This window comes from Primulina tabacum, chromosome 17 (genome assembly GCF_025594145.1).
Source record: "Primulina tabacum isolate GXHZ01 chromosome 17, ASM2559414v2, whole genome shotgun sequence".
NCBI classification, from domain to species: domain Eukaryota; kingdom Viridiplantae; phylum Streptophyta; class Magnoliopsida; order Lamiales; family Gesneriaceae; genus Primulina; species Primulina tabacum.
In genome coordinates, this window is record NC_134566.1 from 28,196,874 (window position 1) to 28,222,416 (window position 25,543).

The 25,543-nt window shown below is 34.9% G+C and overlaps 1 protein-coding gene and 1 pseudogene across 2 annotated transcripts; one reads left to right on the plus strand and one right to left on the minus strand.

The window, feature by feature from the left end:
* Positions 1 to 364: 364 nt before the first annotated feature.
* LOC142531616 (DNA repair protein UVH3-like) lies at positions 365 to 10,403 on the minus strand. 2 transcript variants are annotated; one of them, XM_075637821.1, is made up of 17 exons: positions 10,229 to 10,403; positions 9,871 to 10,121; positions 9,573 to 9,742; positions 9,383 to 9,494; positions 9,123 to 9,200; positions 8,984 to 9,037; positions 8,560 to 8,744; positions 6,632 to 8,351; positions 6,113 to 6,307; positions 5,797 to 5,882; positions 5,408 to 5,660; positions 5,167 to 5,303; positions 4,824 to 4,908; positions 4,034 to 4,579; positions 2,956 to 3,957; positions 2,414 to 2,480; positions 365 to 891 (listed from the first exon to the last, which is right to left on the minus strand). In XM_075637821.1, the coding sequence occupies exons 1-15, from the start codon at positions 10,314 to 10,316 to the stop codon at positions 3,313 to 3,315; spliced, it is 4,605 nt and encodes a 1,534-aa protein (XP_075493936.1). In that variant the 5' UTR covers positions 10,317 to 10,403; the 3' UTR covers positions 365 to 891; positions 2,414 to 2,480; positions 2,956 to 3,312. The 2 variants fall into 2 exon arrangements, with proteins under 2 accessions (XP_075493936.1, XP_075493935.1); XM_075637820.1 differs by lacking the exon at positions 2,414 to 2,480.
* Positions 10,404 to 15,296: 4,893 nt separating this feature from the next.
* On the plus strand, positions 15,297 to 22,432 carry LOC142530642 (ubiquitin-conjugating enzyme E2 5-like; annotated as a pseudogene).
* Positions 22,433 to 25,543: the final 3,111 nt, after the last annotated feature.

The window sequence follows — 25,543 nt, forward strand, 5'->3', positions numbered from 1 at the left end:
TAATTTTTTAAAGACGATTTATGATTTATCGTCTTTTTTCATATCATCATTTAGGCGTTGAAAATAAATGAAGTTTTCTCCTCTTTATTAGGAAAAGAAATTAGAATCAAAGATAATTCTTTTCTAAGGTTGATCGAAACAAATAGATGTAAATAAATAAATAGAATTATATATATATATTTATATATCGAATATGAAATATCGACTGATATTGATTATGAAAGTTATGATCATGTATTTTTTTAATGATGATAAGGTACATTTTAATATGGATATAACAAATTTAGAGAATTAATAAATAAATATAACTTGAATTTTGTTTTACCATACTGGAGAAAATATGCGATTAAAAAAAAAGGAAAACGGTAAAAAGATATTCTCATAATATTTGATTATATATAATGTGCCATTTCAATTAGTTACACGATCAAGCACAAAATAAATTTAAAAACTATGCATTCACTGCATTTAATTTAGACATCAACAACTTCTGCGCCCTCTTTCCAAGAGCACATCAATACAAGTACACTAACCAGTAACATATCAAGTTTTCAAGAGTTTCTTTGCATTTTTCAGGATGTTCTATTTGGAGGAAGTGGCCACAGCTCACAATGATGAGAAGAAGGTGCACGCGTGTTCAAGTTGGTAACTCGGAACAAATTCGCCCTACTACTCTCATTGTCACGAACGCCAGATCTTCATATTCAAGGCGGATGGTGTTCAAAACCAGAGAAATTCACACTTACATATTTGACAAAGTAATATTTTTCCTTCAGTTCCCCTTCTATGCAATATCGCAACAAACTGCTATACGGCAATGATAAATAATGGCCAAGTGTATTGAAGATCATAAGATATTGACTGGCTGTTGTGTGTTAGTCCATCAATTACCTGCAAAAAGAAACAAGGATGTAGAGCAATAATTAGCAGAGCCTTGTGTCGATGCACAGAACCAAATAATAGACAACGTTCCTTAGTCATGTACATAACATTCATACAAATTAAAAACAAAAATAAAAAGATAAACAAGCAATGCAGATAGTGTTCAACTGCACGATAGTACCACCCAGATGGAAGACAGAATTCTCTTGTGCAGTCCAAAATTGGTAATATACGAAATTACGAATGGGGCAATTCCAAAACATATACTTCCGTATCTAAAATTCTTTTAGGATTTCCCAATTATGTGAGTCTTCAATGCATGTTGAACTCATTTCAATACTTGCGTGTAGAAGTAATGTCAATCACACATATTAAACTCGATTTCAATACTTGTACGTAGAAGTAATATCAAACACACAATTTTGGTGCGATTAAGGTAACAAGCCCAAGTTGTTCTTCCAACAGACATTACGTAACCACACCGATCATCTATATTAAAGAGATTATCCATGGAAAAAAGAAGGCTAGAAATGTTTAATACCACAGTTTTTCATTATGAGTAGTACCTTCAAGATTGTGAAAAGCAAGAACACATTGTCAAATCATTTACCATCTCAAACACATTGAGAGGTAAAAAGGTCCAGTGAAAGTGTGAAATCAAAGAAACAGTAAAAAGAAAGATCAAAAGAGACTCGTACTGATTCCAATTGTAGCTCATCTTAAAAATATCAACAAAAAAGATAATTATGTTGCAAGTATAAGAGCCTGCCAACTGCTCTAGAATTTTCAATGTATCACTCAGTATCACTCATTGGGAAGTTTTCTATAACCCAATGAAATAATGTTTTCCAATCTAGATAAGGTATTAAATTCATAAGACATTAAACTAGATCAAATATTATTCCCTAATGCAAACACCATCTTTAGCTTTGAGTCTCATTGTCTCGAAGAATTTTCAAAGATGACAAATTCAACAAAAGAGACAATTATGTTGCAAGTATAAGAGCCTGCCAACTGCTCTAGAATTTTCAATGTATCACTCATTGGGCAGTTTTCTATAACCCAATAAAATAATGTTTTCCAATCTAGATAAGGTATTAAATTCATAAGACATTAAACTAGATCAAATATTATTCCCTAAAGTAAACACCATCTTTAGCTTTGAGTTTCGTTGTGTCTTAAAAATTTTCAAAAATGAACTTCAATCAAGTTATGTTATTGGGAGTTTAACAATGCAAATAAATCATTAAGAATATGCGAACTGGATATAAAAGTGTCAAATACAGTTGACGTTCACGAGTATACCATGAACTGCAGCATATAATTTGCAAAATAACAGTGCAAACAGGAACACTAATCCTATGCAAACATTTTCTTGGCCTAAAGTGGCTCAATCCTCAACACGCAACAAACTATATCTTTTAATTATAATGAACATATTTTCTCCTCAGAACTATACAAAACATGAGGAGACGAAGGGAAAGGGGACAAGAAAAGAGTCCAACGCTACTTATGGAGTGGTAGAACCTACCTTTTATTCCCTAGCATAGGTAAGAATATTTTCGACTCTTTTAAGCTCAACCACTCCACCAACTCTTCTGTAATGGATTAGTGTGGAATCTTACCAATGTTTAGGTAGAAAATTCATAAATTCACATCAAAACATAAAAGAATTTTTCTATGTAATGTATTTGAAAGAGATTTTAATTCGATCAACCTGATAATATCCAAATTATCAATAAAATGCTCTAATCTCATAATCCAACAAACATGATAAGTAACTCCTAAAAAAGAGAGATGAAGAAATGACTCTCCACAAACCATAGGAAGTAACATATCAATCTTTAGAGTCTCCAAGTTTCCATCATGATGACCATTTCAAATCAAAATGGAGATATGAAGAGTAAAATCTTGAAAAGGGGCAGAGTAATGGGTATTCATATTGTATGAATCATGAAATCAACAAACACATATTTCTTAGAGCTACAAATGGTAGATGAAAACTAAATTCCATTGACAATAACCACATGGATTTGAAACATGTGGGGAAAAAAGCTGTGTACCGGGAATTACCTTGAGAGACACTCTTCTGTATGTGTCTATTGTATGTCTTCAGTTTCCTTTACCCCAGGCTGCACAGGATCAACGGCTTCACTTTTAAATCTTTCTTTGCAGATGATCATCTGATGTACTAGGGCTTTCTTCGCAACAGAAACAAGAACAAATAAGCAATATCATGCATATCATCACTTATTCTGTAGTTGTGAGATGAAACATCACCCAGGCGTCGAAGGATTTGTTCTCTTTTTTGGACAGTAAGGTTCAATGGGCCCATTCTTTAATTGGGCCTTTCATCAGTTAGAGATAAACGTGGGACAACAGTGGATTTAAAAACTATCGATCACCAACTACTCAAGAAAGAGAATATTCTTAAGTTTTCTTCTTTTTCCTTCTCAAATTTGGCATTGCTCGAAGAAATCTCGTAGATCGACTTTCATGGTCGTTCCCAGCATCCTGCAAAGAATCCGTCAACATAGTACTCGATAGATTGGAATCATCGTCAACATTATCGTTCATAATCTGTGTATCAGTTACATCAGTCCTGCTCAGATTTTCTGTACGGTTTGAATTTAAATTCAAAGAACCAGTTTCTGGTCTTTTTTCCTCTTCAGAATCAAAACCAGTAATCATGTTAAAATTTTCAGAGATTGTTTCTCTACTAGCACTTGCTGCATGCCCACCAAATTCGATGTTGTCATCTTCCTCGTCTGAGCAAAATCCACCCCCAAATTGAATATACCCATATCCCCTTGTTGATTCGTCTTTGCCGGAATACTCATCGTCTTGAGTAATGCCCCTCTTATCAGTCATATTTTTTTGTTCAGTCTCATCTACAGAGAGTTCACCTCCAATTCCAGGGTCTTCAAGCCCATCCACATATGTATCCTTCCAATCAACACATGGTCCCATTAATGAATCCTTGGTGGTTGTGTATTTGTCAACTTCACTTTCCTTGTCACAGTCATCAAATTCATCAGGAATACAGTAATTCACAACCTTATGAAGACGTCCGGACTGAAAGATACATACAAAACATATTACTAAAAACCAAGAGTAACAAAATCATGTAAAACAAAGGAGATAAACTTACCCTCCTCCGTACTTCTTGTGATTCTTCTGAATTGTCAAATTGCAATCCTCCCTCTTTTTCTCTACACCCATCGTAGCTCATTTCAGTATCTTCAAAATGGGAATTCCTTTTTCTTGACCCTCCCCCAGTTTCTTTCTGTCTGCCTCGTGTTTTCTGTCTTCCTCCCGCACTTGATTTTTCCTTCATGCTAAGGCTATTGTCTATGCTTGTAGATTGTTCTAAGTTACTTACATCCAACTGTGAAGCATTTTCTTTTCTTCTTCCTCCTTTTGGCAGCACAACATTTGTTTGTTTTTTCGTGCTGATTTGATTAGCAGTGACAGTACACTCTGGTTCTTTTGATCTGGTTCCTGATGCCTCGGCCCCAAATTCACTGGGCTTAGCTTTTCTTTTCTTACCAACTCTCGATTGTTGTGGCATTTCCTCATCCATCAGCTCTGAAGATTTATTCCCTATGATTCCTTTAACAGCTTTTTTTATCCTCTTACTTCGAATCTTTGCAAATCTTTCATTGAATGTATAAAATGCCTCCAATCGCAATTGTGTCTACAGAACAAACAAGACAAACAAAAACCGTTGAGCTCTCTTCTCTGACAATCTCCATAACATTAACACATGACAGGCAAAATCAACGATCCTAGCTAAGCATCTTATTTTGGTCGCACGTAAACTTAAAGCTCTCAAAGATTCTTAAGGTTGAATTGAAAAATAGATGTATCAGATCATGCCAACTACAATTACAGCAATAACATAAATTAAAATTTACTAAATTTAGAGACCAGGCATTAACCTCATGCTTGTTGTACTCCTTTAAAACTGGTAGCAGCAACTCATCCGCTTTAGAACTGCCCCACCCAAACTTCTCCCAACACAATCTGCAAACGATCAGCTTGTCAGGTATCTATTATATATTCTGTTAATTAGATAAACATAGCAAAAACGTAGTTATCTTTTCATATTAAAATTATTACTGCATTATACTACAGAGAGTAGTACATGGCGTAGTAGGAGCACAATTCCTATATCATAAACTAGAACAAAGACAAGTATGCATAAAGTCGAAAAGAATATCAAGACAACATTTTCAAGCATTCAAGGGGGAAATACACCAGTAAATGAGGGCATAAACTAACTTGCGAAGAGCGAACAGATCCGGCTTTCCCCATGAAAATGGTTCGTTGGACTTATCTACTTGCGGAGAAGTGTATGCTGAAATCACAGCATCACTAGGAAAAGAAGAAGGAATGTGCCAGTTTTTGCTGACATTTCTCTGTACATCAAAGTTCACAGATTTTGAATATGTGAATAAAAGCGAGAAGAATCAACATCACAGTAGCCATTGAAAGGGATAAATGAAAGAAAAAAATATGTTACATGCTTATCCATGAAAGTCTGCTTCATCATTTTGTGGTCTTGATCACAAGACCTCTCATCAGCATTACTACTCGAACAACTCTTTAGTGTATCATGATCTTTTGACCCTTTGCCTTTTGATTTCCCACTTTGTCCGTCGAAGTTTCCGAGAATGGTAGGGTCAGGTGACTCAATCCATTCCCGAAATTCATGGAGGCCAGTTTTCTCAGGAAATGCATTTACGACTTCCATGGCATTAACAATCCCAATGCCGCTGTCACAGTTTTGAGAGATGAATAAGCAACAAGTACAATTTGACATAGATCATTTTTTAACAAAAAGAGTTATTAATCAAAGGACCCTAGTGAGTGTATCTACAAGGCACTGCGGACTTGGATGACGGAGATTACCTGACACCTTCAGTGTAATCACTTCCGAGAAGGAGTGCCATGTTGATTAACTTTTCTCTATTTAGTCCAAGCTCATTCTCGATGTCCTAAAAAATAATAGAACACCAAGATCAACCACTGAGTAAAAATGCCTATATTTTTCAATAAAAGGGTAAGTAAGATCTCAATGCCATGGATATATTGTACAGTACATAACAAACAAGAATATAAGAAATAACTGCACAATCATCATCAGGTCAAGCCAGATAATTATAAGTAGCACTACAAAACAAATAGCTGGTTCACAATATACTTAGCATTCGAGGAAAAAAATCACCTTCAAAAGATATGTCTCTACGTATTTGCGATCATCAAAGATGTTCTTGTACACGCTTCTTGCTCCAAACAAGAATGCATCGGAGTCATCAGTAACCACCCCATCGACAAGGTTAAAAAATTCCATGTATGCACATTGAGCTTCAGCTTCCATTGGCGCTATAATATATGGTAAGCCAAACATTTGAAGCAACTCCTAAAATTTACAAATCATCTGCTTAGTCAAGTCATAGTTCCCACTGTTCACGATATCACAGTAAAGTGCTAATTAAAAAGATGAAATGCTTTAAAGGATGTGAATCTAGACGAGTTCAAAGCTTCAAGGTACCCAAACACCAGTCCTTGACATGACAACCGACGTTCACTCATGGCCTAAAAGAAACATTTAATCTTTAAGGTATTTAGATTGATTTCTCAAGTTTAGAAAATTTTGCTTTTGAATGCAACAATTGACACTTTTTATCATCACGAAGTTATATCTAAATTCTATTATTAACGTCATCTTTAGTTTGGAAAAAACCTGGCATTCAGCAAACATTTCGCTGGTCGCTGACTCGGAATTTCTCTCAAGTTTTCGTTGTTCAATTCCAAGTTCTTCACGCTCTTTATGGAGAAATATCATTTCCTCCTGCAGATCAACATTCTTAACTTCATGCTCGACAACATCGATAGAAGAAAGGTTCCTCTCAGGCATGTCCTTTTCAGTCGATAAGCCCACAAATATATTTTCCTTGGTCAATTGTTTTGTACAATCTGCATCAATCAGAGAATCACTAACAGAAATCCCTGCCGATTTTTCAGTCATGCAGAAGGGCTCATCTACTGCCGCATGAGACATGCCATGTTGACCATCAACAAGATCAGTTTCATGCCGATTTTCAGAATTAGAATTGTTGAAGGAATAACTCATGAAAGAACTATCACTATTATGCACAAGCTCTCCACCACAAGTATCAATTGGTTTGTTCATTACATGTTCATTACCACCCATACTACAAGTATCAATTATCTGCTCTTTACTCCTGCACAAATCCTTTTCTTCAAGCACAGTGTCTGATGCCACAACAAATTCTCCAGACAAAGCTCCACTGACACCCATGTCTTGACACACAAGCTTTTGATTTTGACAGCTTTCTTTAGGATTGATCTCTGCAATATCATATAGCTGAGTAGATTTAACTGGTTGGATTGTATCCCATGCTGGGCATTCAATCTGAGGTCCTTTTGCTTCATGAACAGATCTCCAAGTATTGTCCCCGTCAACCATTTTCTCAGATCTTCCTTGTTCTTGATCTTCACGTGAATTATTCAAAGTTTTATTATCTATCAGATCCTCAAGTTCTTGATCTTCACGTGAATTATTCGAAGTTCTATTATCTATTAGATCCTCAAGACTTCTCTTAATTGCTTCCTGAAACTCGGCTTCCTCTACCAAAGCACCTTTTCTAACAGTTTGAGGGATGTCATCCGGAAAAGATGATGAGTTCACTTGAATACCTTGAAATCCTTCCTCCCACTCAACATCGACCTCATTACTGGTGCCTTCTTCCATGAAGGATGGCTTAGTTTCAGCTTTAAAGTGACTGGGAACAATATTTCTTTTGTCTTCAATGACTCCTTCCTCCCACTCAAGATCTGAATCAGAATCCAAGGATTGTTTCAATGAGGCAGAATAATCCGTGGTCAAATCGACAACAGACGGGTGTCCTGCGACAAGACTAGCAAATATATCATCATCATCATGGCCACAATTATGACCAGTATCTTCAAAAGAAATCTCCATGGTTCCAATTTTTACAGAAGTATCTTCTGTTTCGTTATCTTTATTCTTCGTTCCATCATTGTTCTGGTTCTCAACTTCATGATGCTGGATTCTCTCAAGGGCATTACTCAGGACATCATCCAGTGTTTTAGCTGTGGTAGTTCCATTAAGCTTCTCCTGATTTGTATCTGCTTTCTCTTGCTCAATCTCCTTCATCAGATCTAAATTCCTCTGCAGATCTCGAGTCATGCGAATTCCCATTGCTCTTACTCTACTGACTCGAAGACGACCTCTCTCGTCCAAATAGGTGTTGACATCATGATCCAATGCATTCCCAGTTTGATCCTCAGTCAGTCCATTCAGTGCATCAGATCTAGCGATTGACCTGACTTCATTGACAGCTCTGTTAAAAGAATTCACAGGCAACTTTTGATTTTGTCCACTGCCACTACTCTCTTGTCCAGCAGATGTAAGAACTCTGATCAAATCAAGCAGAATATTCAATCAGACAACCATACAAGATTGGATGCATCAGGAGGATATTAACTAGACTCCACCATAAATGGAAAAAAAAACGCATCAACAAGAAAAAAATGTCCATCAATGCAAGAAATATTAAATATTAGATTATATCATAAATACGAACAGAAGTACATCAATCTAAGAAAATTAAAATGTTTACTAACTGTTTGTCTCCAGTAAATGACGATGAGAAAATAAACTCTCTATTGGCTTCGGAGGCAATCCGTGAAGTTTGCACGCCGCCTATTCCCCTTCCTGCAGCAGATTTTTGCACCCCATCAATCTCACGCCGAAAAGCCACAGTCTTAAGATATGCCTGTATTTGGAGTTCTGAAAACCTTGCTGGAACCTAAACAAGCCAACACCAGATTATCAACAGTGGATAAATAAACAATGCTCTCTATAAGTACATTTTGCCTTCACAATGCTTCAATAAATACAAAAAAAAAAAATTAACCACCAAAAACCACCACCATGCTCTATGTTTCCAGCTATGCCATTTCTATCAGTAATGGACATCGTCTTGCCAGAGAATTCCAAATGTACGATTTTGTCCATAACAATTAGTTGGTGTATCTCTTACCATACCTTTTTCACCTTTTGATACTTATGTCTGTTCTCAGCCATCAGTCTCTCTCTCATCTACAAACAGGAGATAAGCAGGTCAGACACGGACGAAAAACAGTTCCAACAAGAACACTAAATTAAAATCAAACAGGTATCTTACTTGAACAAGGAGATCAAGTTGCATAGATGGAGGTAAAGCCGCCAATACAGCAGGATCGACTTTCCCATGCATCTCCGGCTGCAAGAAATATAGGAAGACAGTTAACTAGAAATACGAAGGAGACTAGCCTTACATAAAAAATGTACAATTACCCTCAGTCTGTTACTATGCCCTCCCCCTCACCCCTACCCCTCTTCCTCTTCTCTTATTCGCACACAACTGTTTTTTTAGGCCTCAAGTAGAATCACAAAATATCTTACCAGTATCATCTCCTCATCTTCATCATCATCATCTTCCTCTTCATCTGCACCTGATCTCGATGCGTCGACAGTGAAACCCTCCTTTTCTTCAACAGCAAGAGAGGCTGCCAACCTTAATCGATACACGACAGAGATCAGAATATAATTAACTATAAAACAAGAATCAAGTAAAATCCATAAAGAATCTCACTTTTCATCCAGCTCTTCCCGAGTCCAACTTTTGGGCACCTCGTCATTTTCTTTATGCGCGTTATGCTCAATGTTTGGTTCCTCTATGATGGCCTTCTTTCCTTTGATATCATTCTTCCGTCCCTGATTTTCAAGCTCAGCTGCCAGTTCTTTCAGCCTCATTGCCTTAACCTGTCAAATGCGATTATGAAAATCACATCTAAGATTTTAAGATTCCGGTTAAAAATAAATTTTTTTATTTGTTAGTTTTCTACAAATTCAAGTTTCCCAAAGAGTATCTATCTATTAAAAACACTCACGTGATTAAGCAGCAATTTCTCCGCTGTCTTTCTGATCTTAGCCTGGGCATTCTCACGCTGGCGGCGACGTGCTATGACTGTACGGCGCTTGAGAGCTGGGGTACCACCATCGAACACAAAAACTGGCTTCGTGCGGAGGAAGAGTAGCTTACAAATCCGACGGAAAAATCCCAAAATGTGAGCATTCCGAACCATCTCCCCCTTCTCGTCTCGCATCGCCTTCATAAACTGTATCATCCATATGCTCGCATCTAAAACAAAAAAACGCAAACAAGAAGTAAAAAAACGCATACAAGAAGTAAGAGCGAATAGTGGGGATACGTACAATAGAGTCACTAAGGTTAGGGTTTTTCCGTACCGATGGCGAGTTTCTTTCCGGTGAGTGTTTCCACGGAGACGCGACGGCCGACCGGCGCCAGCAATTCCCAGAGGCCGTGGACTCCCATTCCCTTGGCTCAATCGCGCTGAATAATTGGTAGTTGTGTTGTGGCGGGGTTGTTTAGTTCTTGCCACCAATGTGGAGACATGAAACCATTGAACCGCTGCTTGTCGGTTTATTTACTTCATTACCTTGCCCAAAACGACATCGTCGAGCCTATATTGGGCCAAGCCCACATTTCAAAACAATTAATCGAAGCCCAATGTAGCTAATCCAAAACTATTTCATTATGATCATCTTTATTTTTGTTTTTTTTAAAAAAAAAATTAACGATCCTATTTTTTTCCTAATTTCAACATTGTCATTTCACAAAATTTACTCTAATACATATTTAATATTATAAATTATTTTTAATTTAATTTTTTTAAAAAAATTATCTTAATCTTATGTCATATTTAATTTTGTTGAATATTATAATTAAATCAAATATTATCCTAATCAGTTGCCAGAGTATTTTAACATCTTCGTCATTTCTAACTGTTAGTTGTCCCACATCGATTAGATAAAATACCTGAGAGCTGTATATATGGACTTGGACAATCCTCCTCCACCTAACTTTTGGGTTGAGTTAGGTCTAAATTCCAATCTTAACATAGTATCAGAGCCCAGATTTTACCGTTACGTGTTGGACTGCCCATAGTTAGGTCACTCGTTCTGCCCATAATTGGGTCATTTGTAAACTTCACGCTCCGGATGTTCATTCCTGGACGTGAGGGGGTATGTTAGTTGTCCCAATCGGTTGGATAAAATATTTAGGAGTTGTATATATGGATTTGGACAATCCTCCCCCTTGAGCTAGCTTTTGGGGTTGAGTTAGGTCCAAATTTCAAAAAAATAATAAAGATCATCTCAATCATATTTAAATGACTTTTTCAATTTTATAAGGTAACTAGAAGATATGCACATGCGTTGCACATGTGAAACATACAAAGATGATATGAGGAGAACAATTCTCACACTATCTTTTATTTTTTAACAATTAATTAAATCTACGATACATCAATAAATTTCAGTATTTATTTTTGTCTGAGTTCTTGAATATTAATATAATTGAGTTGTTTTAAGTTTGATATACATGTAATTATATAATGTTGCAATATTATGTCTAAATATAAAAATATTTATTAATGTGATCCATAATTAGAACCATATTCGACATGAGTATTCAAAATAATAAGAACCACAATTTATAAATTTCTCATGATATATTTTGAAGTTATAAAGTTCTATACATAAATAATGTCATAAAAAAAAGTTACAAGTTCTACAAGTATTCATCGATGAAAATTTGACAGAGTAAAAAACATAAGATAATTGTATTATTTTTAAAAAAATTTATTTTTTGAGAATTTTAAAAAAAAAAACATAAGAAAATTTTAAAAATCTTAAAAATCATTTCAAGTAACTGTAGATGTAAAGTAATTTGTTTTACATAAAAAACAATTTGAATTCATTTTTATTCATCTTTTTTTATCTCTTTGATGTATATAAGAGTAATTATTACACATCAAATTAATTTAAACTCATTTTGATTCTTTTGAAGTGTTTCCTTATGGTACCAGACAATTATTTGTGTTTGTCATGCATAGGATTTTACGATTTGGCAAATTGACAGCCACGTCAATGCAGTCCTCATTATGTTCACTATTAGCTTAGTATAGGGCTTTGCACGGTAAATCACAATTATAAGAAATAAATATTGTGTCGTGGGTAACAAATATAACTTTTGACATAAAAATTAAAAAACATTCGAACTAAAAGATAAATCTTTCACTATCATTCAGTTTTGTTGGGTTAAGCATGCAAGAGTGAGGGTAGTACTGGGAGAGTAAACTCCTGGGAAGTTTTCGTGAGTTAAGCTGCTGACATTAATGTGTCGCTTATTTTAACTTTCATTAAAGATATATATTTTTTTTTGGAAAAAAACTGTAAATTTCATTCCAAAAATAAATTTCATTTTTCTTCAATTATTATAAAATTCATTAATACCTGAAAACAAACAAAAAAAGACATGTATTTATTAATATTATTTAACGAAAATAAGGAAATATATATAAATTCACATAATTTTATAAGAGTTTTCAAATTTATTAGTCGTGTATTATTTACGTTATTAATGGATGTTAATTTACTCAAGTTAAAAACTAAAATTGCATAAAAACTCCTACGAGACTGTTTCATAAGTCAATTTTGTGAAACATGTTTCCTATCCTACTCTAATAATGAAAAACCATTGTTTTTCACTCTGAAAATTGATCGATTGGCCCATTTGAAGGATATATCCATGAGACCGGCTCACAAAAGACCAATTCAAAAATTGGAGAACTATAAAATTTTGAACAATGGTGTATGTATACTTAATTTTCATTCAATTTATTTTAAATGCATTAATTAATGTAAAAAAAAATCAAATAAAGAGAAAAAAATAAATAAAGATAGAATTCATAAATCAAAAAAAAAAAGTCAAACAAAAGTAATTATTTTTAAAATAAAGATATAATTCATTCTGTGAAAATATATTGTAAATTTTATTATTTTTCTATTTATTTTAAATTCTATTAAAGATATATTTTTTAAAATAAACAAAGTATAAATTTCATTTCAAAAATTTGTGGCTAAATTTCATTTTTTCAATTTTATTTAGAATTAATTAATAGTTGGGAAAAAACAAACAATATATCATGTATTTATTATTATTTTAAATTTTATTAAAGATATAATTTTTTAAAAAAAATGATGTGTAAATTTCATTCCAAAAAATGAAGGCTTAATTTAAATTTCATTCTAAAAACTGGTGGTTAAATTTTATTTTTCTTCAATTTATTTTAAAATATATTAAATAATATATGCAAAAAACAAACAAACGAAGAGAGATATATTAATTTATTTAAGTTAAAAATAAAATTGACACAGAAACTCTTATGAGATTGTTTCACGAGTGAATTTTGTGAAACATGTCTCATATCCGTCTTGAATCATGAAAAAAATTATTTTTCACTCCGGAAATGACCGAGTCAGCCCGGACTATATAACAATGAAACTGTTTTACATAAAACCTACTAAAAATTGGAGAAATATAAAATTTTGAACAATAGTGTAAACTTCATTTTTATTCGATATAATTTTTTTAAAAAAATGATGTGTAAATTTCATTCCAAAAAATGAAGGCTTAATTTAAATTTCAATATAAAAACTGGTGGATAAATTTTATTTTTCTTCAATTTATTTTAAAATATATTAAATAATAGATGGAAAAAAACAAACAAGCGAAGATAAATATATTAATTATTATTATTTACGTTATTCATATATGTTAATTTATTTAAGTTAAAAATAAAACTGGCACAGAAATTCTTATGAGTTTGTTTCATTCACTCCGGAAATGACTGGGTCAGCCCCTCTCAGAACTATATAACAATGAAACTGTTTCACATAAAACATACTAAAAATTGGAGAACTATAAAATTTTAAACAATAGTATAAACTTCATTTTTATTCGATATATTTTAAAATTCATTAATTAATAAAAAAAATAGAAATCAAACAAAAATGCAAATTTCATTATTATTTTATTTAATTTAAATTTCATTAAAGATATATATTTTTTTAAAAAAAAATAGAGTGTAAATTTCATTACAAAAAACGATGACTAAATTATATTTTCTTCAATTTATTTTATAATATAATAATCGCTGATAACAAACAAACAAAAAACATGTATATTTTAACAAACTCCAATTTTTAGTATGTTTTGAATTCTATAGATTAATAGATGAAAAACAAACAAAAAATAAACATGAATATTTTAAATTTCATTAATTAATAGATGAAAAGCAAACAAAAAAATAAAAATGTATTAATGATTATTATTAAATGAATAGATGAAAAACAATTATTAAATGAGTAAATGAAAAACAAACAAAAAATAAACATGTATTAATGATTATTATTGAATGAAAATAAGGACATTTATATAAATTCACAATTTATATTAGTATAGATAGATTAGTATAGATAGATAGATAAAAAGTCATAACTAATAAAGGTGTCAAAGTAAATTCACAATTGAAGTGACATATTTATATATAATAATGGAATAATAGATATTGTCTTAAATTTTGTATCCGCTATATGTCTCTTCTTGAGAAATCAATGGAGGATGGTGAATTGGCTTATATTATTTTTAAGTCAATGATTATTATATGAATATTTAATCGTGAAAATATAGAAATTTGAGTTTTGATTTGGGTAGAGAAATGAGAAAATGAAGCACAGCGGTGCGGTGCGGTGCGGAATGCGGAGGCTACCAACGCCATGTCTTCTTCCCACGTATAGCCAAGTTTCATGTGTGTCCCTAAAAGCAAAACCACGTGCAGAGCTGAAACCAAAATCTTTGAAATCATCACGAGGATTCTATAACAGTCGCCACTTTGTAGCTTCTTATCTTCATTATTATCTTCATCAATACGTACATGTCCCACTAAGTATATTTTTTTACATACAGTCTAGTGGGTTATTGATCTAGTGATCAATAACTGCATAGTAAAAGAGTGGAATCAGTATCATTTATGAAATGTAGTTTCGAAGAGAGTAATTTGTAGGAACAAAAATCATTTGCTGGTGAAGTTCCTCTGTTGTGTTTGAAATGTGAGAGACCATCTTTCTGTTGTGAGAGATTGCACTGGTTAATAGTCATTAACCATTAATATTGTCATTTCTTAGTTTATATGCAAATGGCTAATACTAATACATCAATGAAATCTAAGAAAATTGTTTGTTCAGCATGTCCTTTACCGCCAAAAGGGGATAATTAATTTCCAATTTAGTTCATGGGATGACAGATATATTAAGCATACATATGAATAATTTTATGTTGGGTAGTTGTACCCTTGTGATCTTGGTTCCGTATTTAGTATCTTTTCTATGTTTCAAAATAAACAAACATATGATTTTGCATCTTGTTCATCTATAGGCTGGGAACTGATAATTCTACGAAATTTCTTCTCCAAGAAAAAGGCGAGATATGGATGTCATGAAACTGTAAGGCTCCCTTGATCTTGTTCTCTTATATATGTCAACCACTTCAGTTTAATTATATATGAATCTTATTTAATTAATATTTTGATCTTTCGTGTTATTTTCAGAGTATGATAACCATTCTTTTAATACTTTATCGTCTGTTTGTTTTTCTGTCCGTAGAATGATGAGTGACTACAGTGTGTAACCAATAAATGATCGAATCAACGAGTTTAACGTGGAATTTCATGGCCCAAAAGAAAGTAATCTTACCGCGACTTTGTAGGTTCCATTGTATGGTCACCATTTACCCTCTTAATATGATCTGCAGTTGTAACGAGCCCACATCAGTTCCTTGGGATTATGAAATAGTTTCTAAATTTCAGAGGCAGTGTCACCTCATTGGATAATCATACGAGTTTTGGTTTTTCTCGTGGGCTTATGGCCTAATAGCGCCACAAATGGATGTGATGTTCTTGCTACTTTGTTGCAGGTCCTTACGAAGGCGAAGTTTGGAATCCGTGTTGAGATTCTTGATGCTTATCCTTGCAAGTCTCCTTCCATTGGGTTTCTCAACAAAATTTTCCACCCAAATGTCGATGAGCTGTAAGTCTGTTTTTCTTTTTGGTAGGGTGCATGGCAAATAATATATGGAGGTTTCTTTAGTATCATATTGTTTCTTGTACATCCTAATACTCGGTTTACAATAGCTTTCTGTTGTTTCAAGTGTTGCTTAGTTTATGGTGCAAATGAAATCCAATTTTTTCTGTAAGAAGTCCGATTCTGTGAGCTTGGATGTCACTAACCAGTCATCGAGTCCAATGTTTGGTGAGCTGAGAGTTCCCAGAGAAAGGAGATCACTTTTTATGTATCTTATATGCAATTCGTAACAAAAAATATTGGCATACTCTACTCAATTCGAATTTATACATCTCATGATCATTCAAGAAAATAGGTATTTGATAGGTATCATGATTTACCTTTAGGTGAAAGTCTATCCATAATCCATGTGCTATTTTCACTATTCTATCCAACTTAGTTTGATAGTATATTTTTCAGTCTATATTCTTTCCGTTAAAAGAGAATATCCGCATCTGTGTTATTTTGCTATCCGAAGTCTGGAACCATACTTAATCAGACATTATGTTTTTTTACCCATATTTGATTCCCTAAATGGGATATCTGTTTTTATAAGATAGGAGTTAAGAGCAGCTTTTAGTTTATGATTTAAAATTTTAATCATCAAGAATGGTATAATCTTATGTGCAGATCTCTTGAATGTGTTTGAGATCTTCCTGCCATGCACATCTTTTGCTCTATCCGAATCATGTTGGTCTCACGTGCGGTATTTGAGATAATAAAACCCGAAGATAAAGAATAAACTGGATACCGAGATTTACGTGAAAAACCCCTAAAAATTATTAGGGTAAAAACTACGGGCAAGTGTACAACTCACTCACTCTGTTTCCAAAGAGAACACACACTCTCTTAATACAGGAGAACAAAACACCTCACAAATATTATAGAACTAAGCACTCAGATGCTTATAAGATGAGAGAAAACTCGAAGAATGGATGATTTCAGAATGAAGGGGAGAGCTCTATTTATAGAGCCCCTTATCTGTGTGAAGACGCGTATAAAACGCATCTTACATCTTTCCACGAAATTTCCTTCGTCAACATTTTGCCTACAAAACGTCTTAATAATTTTGTCCCTACGTTCCTACCTCATTCAATGCTTCTCTCCATTATTGCCGACATTTCTCCCACTTGGAGATTTGATTGAGAATCAAACACATCTCCACACATCCTTTCAATATTGTCATTTCCTGCTGCTTACGTTTCCGCTAGACCACTTTGAGGATCAACACCACTCAAACTTATCAGTGTTCACTGGCTTGGTCAGAAAATCAGCTATGTTGTCCTTCATATGGATCTTATGCATATCCACGCTTCCTTCTTCTACTATTACCCGCACAAAGTGAAATTGTACTCCAATGTGTTTAGCCCTGGAATGAAAGACTGGATTCCTTGCGATGTGCAAGGCACTCTGACTATCACAAAACAAAGGAACATTTTCTTGTTTGTACCCGATCTCCTCCAATAACCTTCTGATCCATATTGCCTTCTTGCAACCTTGAGTAGCTGCCATGTATTCTGCCTCTGTTGTAGATAACGTCACAACTGTCTGCAGTTTTGAAATACAGCTTACTGCTCCCCTCGCAAGTGTAAACACATAACCAGTAGTAGATTTCCTCATATCAGGATCACCTGCATAATCTGAATCGATATAGCCTCTGAGTGTAAAATCCGATCCTCCATAACATAATGCAGCATTCGAGGTACCCTTAATATATCTAAGGATCATCTTAATAGCGCTCCAATGCTCTCGTCCAGGATTCGCCATATACCGACTAACTGCTCCCACTGCTTGAGCAATGTCCGGTCTTGTACAGATCATGTCGAACATCAAACTTCCCACTGCTGATGCATACGGTACTCGAGACATCTCCATCCTCTCTGCTTCACTGCTAGGACACATCTCGGAGGATAACTTGAAGTTAACAGGAAGAGGGGTCGAGATTGTCTTACTATCTTGCATGTTGAAGCATTGCAAGACTTTCTTCAAATAATTTCTCTATGAAAGCCCAATCTTTCTGTTAATTCTATCTCGGTGAACTTGCATCCCTAGAATCTTGTTTGTTGGTCCCAAGTCCTTCATATCAAATTCCCTAGCCAACTGTGCCTTCAATCCTTGGACCTGATCTTTGTTGGGGCCTACTACCAACATGTCGTCCACATACAACAGCAAAATGATATAATCATCACCGGACCTCTTGAAATATGTACAAGGGTCTGCACTCAGTCTTTGTATCCAAGGCTCATGATATAGGAATCAAATCTCTTGTACCAACACCTCGGCGCCTGTTTAAGACCGTACAGAGATTTGTTCAGCCTGCAAACCAAGTTTTTTTTGTCTTTTTCCGCAAAACCTTCTAGCTAGAGCATATAGATTTCTTCTTCAAGATCTACATGAAAAAATGTTGTTTTCACATCTAACTGTTCAAGATGTAGGTTAAACACCGCACACAATGCCAGCACCACCCTGACTATTGTAAGCCGAACCACAGGAGAAAATATCTCATTGAAGTCAATGCCTTCTTTCTGAGCATATCTTTTTACCACCAATCTAGCACGATACCGCTACACTTGGTTATTGCCATCACGCTTGATCTTATAGACCCATCTGTTTCCAATGGCTTTCCTCCCTCGTGATAGTGTAACAAGATCCCAAGTTTTATTCTTTTCCAATGCCTCCAATTCTTCTTGCATTGCTATCATCCACAAGGATACATCCGAACTTTGAGTAGCTTCGTGGAAACCCGATGGCTCACAATCCTCTGATAATAAATAATATGCAATATTGCTTTCAATGACATAATCTGAAAGCCAAATTGGTGGTCTTCTGTCTCGAGTTGACTGCCTCACATTAGAAACCTCAGACTCAACATGTTCTTGTTCTTCGTGCTCTGGTACTGCTTCACAAGAAACTTGACCTTCGTCCATCTTATTTTCTACCTGAAAAATAGTAGTTTCTGAATTCAGGTGTGCCTTTGTCTCCTTTTACTTTATCTTCCTCGAAGATAACATCCCTGCTGATGACAAGCTTGTGAACAGTAGGATCCCACAAGCGAAACCCCTTAACTCCATCAACATAGCCCAAGAAGATACATTTTCTGAATTTCGAATCCAACTTCGATCTTTCTTGCTCATTGTACAGAACGTACACAAGACTTCCAAATGTATGCAAATGAGAATAATATGTCGGCTTCCCGGTCCACATCTCCATCGGAGTCTTCAGATCAATCGCCACTGAAGGAGAGCGATTGATAATATAACAAGCGGTTTTGACTGCCTCCGCCCAAAATGACTTGTCTAGACCCGTAGTTCTCAACATAGCTCTTGTTTTGTCCAACAAGGTTCTGTTCATTCGCTCCGCCACTTCATTCTGTGTGTAAGTCGTCGTGAATTGTTTTTTGATGCCCTCATGTTGACAAAATGCATCAAACTCGTCACTGGTATATTCTCCTCCATTGTCAGTCCTCAGACACTTGATTTTCTTTTCAGAATCAAGTTCAACCCGCGCTTTGAAATCTTTGAAGAACTGGAAAGCGTCTGATTTCTTCTTGATTAGATACACCCAACATCTCCTAGAGAAATCATCAATGAACGAAACAAAGTATCCCACCCCTCCTAGGGATACAACCGGTACTTGCCAAACATCCGAATGAATCAGCTCCAATATGCTTTTGCTCCTGGCAGTAGAAGTGCCAAACTTTAATCTGTGTTGTTTACTGGTAACACAGTGCTCACAAAAGGGTAGTGACACTTTTGTAAGTCCCGGCAGCAGCTTCCGTTCTGAGAGAATTTTGAACCCTCGTTCTGACATATGCCCGAGCTTTCTATGCCATAACACCGTTAATTCTTCTCCTGAACCAATTGATGCAATGGCTAGTTCTGCCTCTTTGTGTGTTTTTCCCAAAAGTACATACAGATTTGCAGCAACTTTTTCCGCCTTCATAACCACGAGCGCGCCTTTCACAATTTTCATGATCCCGTTCTCGATATGAGTTTTGCACCCGATGTCATCCAATTGTCCCAAGGACAAAAGATTTTTTGTCAGTCCATTCACATGTCGTACCTCCTATATGGTGCGAATGGTGCCATCAAACATTTTAATTTTGACAGTACCGACCCAGCGATTTTCAAGGCATGATCATTTAACATGAATACAGATCCTCCTGAGACTGGTTCATAATGATCAAACCATTTTCTCCGAGACGTCATGTGCCACGTCGCTCCTGAATCCATAATCCATGTGTCACAAAATTTGTGTCTGCCTTCTGCAACTGTTATTGCTTTGCTGAATAATATTTCACCACTGCCTGAAGTACTAGGCCACATTTCCTTGAGAACTCTTCTCGATACTCGTACACTCTTTCTTGAAGTGCCCTTTACCGCCACTATTTAAAGCAGTAAATATTTTTCTTCTTACTTCTTGACTTTGATCTACCTCGTCTTTGGCTCCCACTAGAGTCCACGGTCCATAGATCTTCCTCTTATCATCGGTAAAGCCTCTGCCTGCTTCGAAGTTACCAAACTATCTTTCTTATTCTTGCGCCGGCTTTCTTCTCCGAGAACCGCAGTTAAGACATCGTCGAATCTTAGAAAGCCCATAAGAATATTGTTGGTAATGTTGATGATAAGTTGATCATATGAATCTGGTAGACTTTGAAGTAGAAGCTCCGCACGTTCATTTTCCCCTATTTTATGTCTCATGGAAGTGAGTTGGGCAAATAGGGTATTTAGTGTGTTGATATGGTTGGTCATCGATGAGGATTCCGCCATCCGAAGAGTACAAAGCCTTCTCTTTAGGAAAATCATGTTGTATAACGACTTGACCTCGTACATCTTTGTCAGAGTATCCCAGATAACTTTGGCTGTTTTTATCTCAGAGATACTTGACAAAACTTCGCTTGCTATAGCCAAGTGTAAATTGGCAACAGCATTATCATTCATCTCATTTCATTTTCCATCGTCTGTAATCTCCACCGATCTATCTCCAATAGCCGCCAAGCAATTCTCCTTTCTTAAAACTGCTTGTATCTTTATTTTTCACAGCATAAAATTGCTTCCGTTGAACTTTGTTATCTCGTACCTGCCCGCCATTATGTCTACAACAATTTAGTAGACTGGACAAAGTAATCTCGCCTTAAATAAAAAATCTCAAAAATTCTTTTCTGATGTGGAAGATCAGTCCAGGCTGCAACCACAGAGCATACTCAGAATTTTAAGAAATTTTAAACCAAGGCTCTGATACCATTTGTTGGTCCCACGTGCGAAATTTGAGATAATAAAACCCGAAAATAAAGAATAAACTGGATACCGAGATTTACAGTGGAAAACCCCTAAAAATTATTAGGGTAAAAACCACGGGTAAGATGAAAAAAATTCCACTATAATATTTTGTGGTGTACAACTCACTCACTGTATTTCCAAAGAGAAACACACACTCTCTTAATAAAGGAGAACAAAACACCTCACAAATATTATAGAACTAAGTACTCAGATGCTTATAAGATGAGAGAAAACTCGAAGAAGGGATGATTTCAGAATGAAGGGGGAGCTCTATTTATAGAGCCCCTTGTCTGTGTGAAGACGCGTATAAAACGCGTCTTACATCTTTCCACGAAATTTCCTTCGTCAACATTTTGCCTGCAAAACGTGTTAATAATTTTGTCCCTACGTCCCTACCTCATTCAATGCTTCTCTCCATTATTGCCGACAAATCCATCTTACCCACTTAATGGGTGATGAAAGATAAGGTGAAATATGATCAAAAAGTGAAAGGTGATTCGATTCAGTCTTCTTCTCTTTCGAATCCGCAGTTTAAAATTGCACTAATACGAGAAAATAATAATGTGGTTGGTTTGTTGCAGTCAACTAAGGTCCTTGAGAGAGTGATCACCTCCAAATTGAAAAGGATTTGTAATTTAATGTATGATTTCATCTTTGTGTGTCTAATATTTTGATATATAACCTCCTATATCTTTTAACATTTGTTGCACGTTTAGGATTAATATGTGTATATGATCTATTCAGTGTTTTAAGTATTTATGTATGCATGGGATTGAGGTCATGAGTTAATAAAGAAGTCGAAGAAGGTTATAAATCGAAAAAGTTATTTGACCAAGATTATATGTGCATGTGAAGAGTACTGCGAGCGTTACGCGAAGGAAGAACACATCATAAACACTTTGACGGAAGAGAGCGAAGAAGAAGTAAGCGAGGAAGCCTCATTCATCGATGATCGGACTGATAGCGATGGTGATCAAATTGCAGGACGTGTGGATCCTTAGACAGGTTGCAAGGGATCCATTTTTTTAAAAGATTAGGTCTCTTGTGAGACGGTCTCACAAATCTTTATTTATTAAACGGGTTAACCCTACCGATATTCACAATAAAAAGTAGTACTCTTGGCATAAAAAGTAATACTTTTCATAAATGACTCAAATAAGATATCTGTCTCACGAATACGACCCGTGAGATCGTCTCACACCAGTTTTTGCCTTTTTTTAATATGTTTTGTATTATTTTAATGTTTATCTTTGTAATTTAGGAGCTGCAATTATTTGGAACATTCTTGTTGTAACTTGTATGGTAGTCTTTGGTGAGGCAAAGCAGATGAAAATGGTTTGTATTCACTATTCAAGCTAGTTCATAACCATTTCATATTCTTATATGTGAACGATAGACGTTATTTTTAACTGGTATTCCATGATGTATTTTTCATGTGTAGTAAGTATTTTTATTAAATAAATATGTTGTTAAATAGTTTCTTGTATTTTTATTCAATTTATTTGAACAGGTTTTGTGTTTTTAATTTTCATGCACGTTTGAATTGAATTTTTTTGGAATGAGAAACACATGTCTCATTAATCAATTTTTCCTCGTGTTTTTAGAACCACTCCCCCATCGGTAAAATTTGACTTTGGCCTCATTTACGATTTATCGGTGTGAAATCGAACATAGTTGGTTTAAATGAGCCGGGCCAAATTGGCTATTGGGCAATTGTTCAAGAAATTTGATATTCAACAACACACATTCGACAACGGTTTTTCACTAAAATCGTTGTCTTTTACTTTTTAACAACGGTTTTAGTAAAAATCGTTGTCGTATGTATGTTTTTTTAAGCAAAATACAACGATTTTCTAAAAATCGTTTTCTTTTTGGGGGGTCTTTGAGTGTTTTTTTAGGGTCAAAGACAACGATTTATAGAACCGTTGTCTATTAACGTGTTTTTTTGGACAATCGACAACAGTTTTTAAAACCGTTGTCAATAAACGTGTTTTTTTAGATAATAAAATAAGCGTTGTCTTATTAATATTATTTAATACTCACATATTGTTTATATATATATATATATATATATATATATGATATACAAGAACATGATTTATAAATATAAGAAATATATATATTTTATTAAATGAGTTTTTTAATAATGAAAAAATAGTTCATTAAAATAAAACTGAGATAAAGTCATCAAATTATGATAAATAGGTTTTTAGTATTAAAAAATAATCTAATATCATAAAAAAAGAAAGAATTTAAATAATTCTTAAAATATATAAATAATTTTAAATAATTTCAAAATGAATCTTTCATTGTACGTAAAATATGCGTGAATTAAACGTTTAAATTTTTATTTTTTTTAGAAACGATATTTTAACTAGTTTTGAAAAGAAAAAAGCAGTTAGTTTGTTCATCTAACATAAATCTCATGAAATCCTCTCATTTTGTCAAGACTTCATTTAGTCTTATCAAATCTCATCAAATAACAATTTTATTGTATCAAATTCTATTCTAATTCCAATTCCCACCAAATTTGAAATTCATAAAACCAAAAACACCCAAAAGAAAAAAAAATAAAAAATTAAAGGGTTGTGTGTCCTAAGATTAATTGAAGGGCCGGGGAAGATGAAAATAGAACAAAACATCCCTTTTAATTTGGCTTTGGCAAACAAGTTATCGAAACTAGATAATTATTCCTATAATGGCAAGATAATCCGCAACTCCTGGGATTTTCCGTGTGCGCCTTAATTTTTAAAACTTGAATGAATTTTCAAGATCGTATTTGCCTTGAATAGTTTTCCATTATAAATTTTACCTTTTTTTTTTGGATAAGATAAGAGCAAATCTAATAGTTATGAACCCTAAAACAACAAAAGATCTAATCCTCGTCGTACAGAAATTATTAAGGTTTATAAATACATCCACCCCACCAACGTTGAAAAAATTTAAACCTGCCTCAAGAAAATATATCCCTTCGGCAAAAACCCTTAAATCTTTGTTCTATTCTCACACAATCCTTTGATTTGTTCTTGTTTTGTTACCATGGATCCATATTACTGTGAGTTTCAGAAAGAATTGGTGATGTCAAACCCAATATCGATATTACAAGCAGGGCCCTCTGGGGCATCTCAACCTCATGAAATAACTTTCAACTTCTCCTGCAAATGCAGATATGAACGTTGGATTATACCCCAAGATTCCGCGGAGTTGCAGTTCCTTGAAGATATCGACTCCCAAACGACGGTCCAGAAATCGATGCGCTGCGAAGTTCCAAGAATTCAGCGAGTTCCAAAAAATTAAATTGTGGGCTGCAGTTTCTGAAGGGATTGAGGATTTGCCACTATCGCGTTTAGATCGTGTAAGGTTGTCTCGGGAAGCATTAAATATCGCCTGGGACATCCTCGTCAAGCCCAGGCCTCAGTACAACTTGAACCCCCATTATCATCTGAGACTTCAGTTCGATGTGAGGTTGGTTCGTTGTCAGGTTTTCGACGAACATGGCTACATCGATTGGGTGAGGCAACAGGGTCTAGAAGCTGCTATGGTTCCGGCCACTGACGCATCCATCGACTCTCTGCAGAGCAAGACGATCCAACACTCGAATGAAGATCGTGGGAGTTGCGTGGTTTGTTTGGAAGATTTCGAAGCCGGCTGCGACGGTGTAGTAACAATGCCGTGTGCGCATATATTTCACGGGGAGTGCATCACAAAATGGCTAAGAACAAGCCATTATTGTCCCGTTTGCCGCCACCAGATGCCCACGGAGTAGATAGCTAGGAATGCATGCAGATATACTTGTGTATATACGTTAGTGGTAGTTTTCAAACTTTCGTTCAACATTATTTTTTATGCGCCCGATTGTATCTTTAATTCTTGATATCTTTATGCTTATCAATTAAGGATAGGATAATTGAATGATAAATAATTTGACTGATAGGGAAAGATATGTAATATTTGTGGTTAATATCTCTTATATAATTTCTCCACCGTCTCGTGAGTAATTTATCTTCTGTAACTCTTTTCGTCGATATTTTGTTTTTGTTTTTTCGATTTTGAGAAGAAATAACAAGCGAGATCTGAACATGCCGTACATGACACACTGAGGCTTTCCTTCTTCCTCGCGGTTTTTTGTGGTTCATATATAATTATTTTGAAGTAGATGAGTGTCTGCAAACATTTTTGAAGTATGAAGTCTAATGTGTGTATGCGGTACATGTTGGTGTTGTGTGTGCTCGATCGTCTTTATTTAACTGCGTGAGATAGGAGATGCCAAGGCCGCCGTAGCGGAGCATGGAGGAAGAAA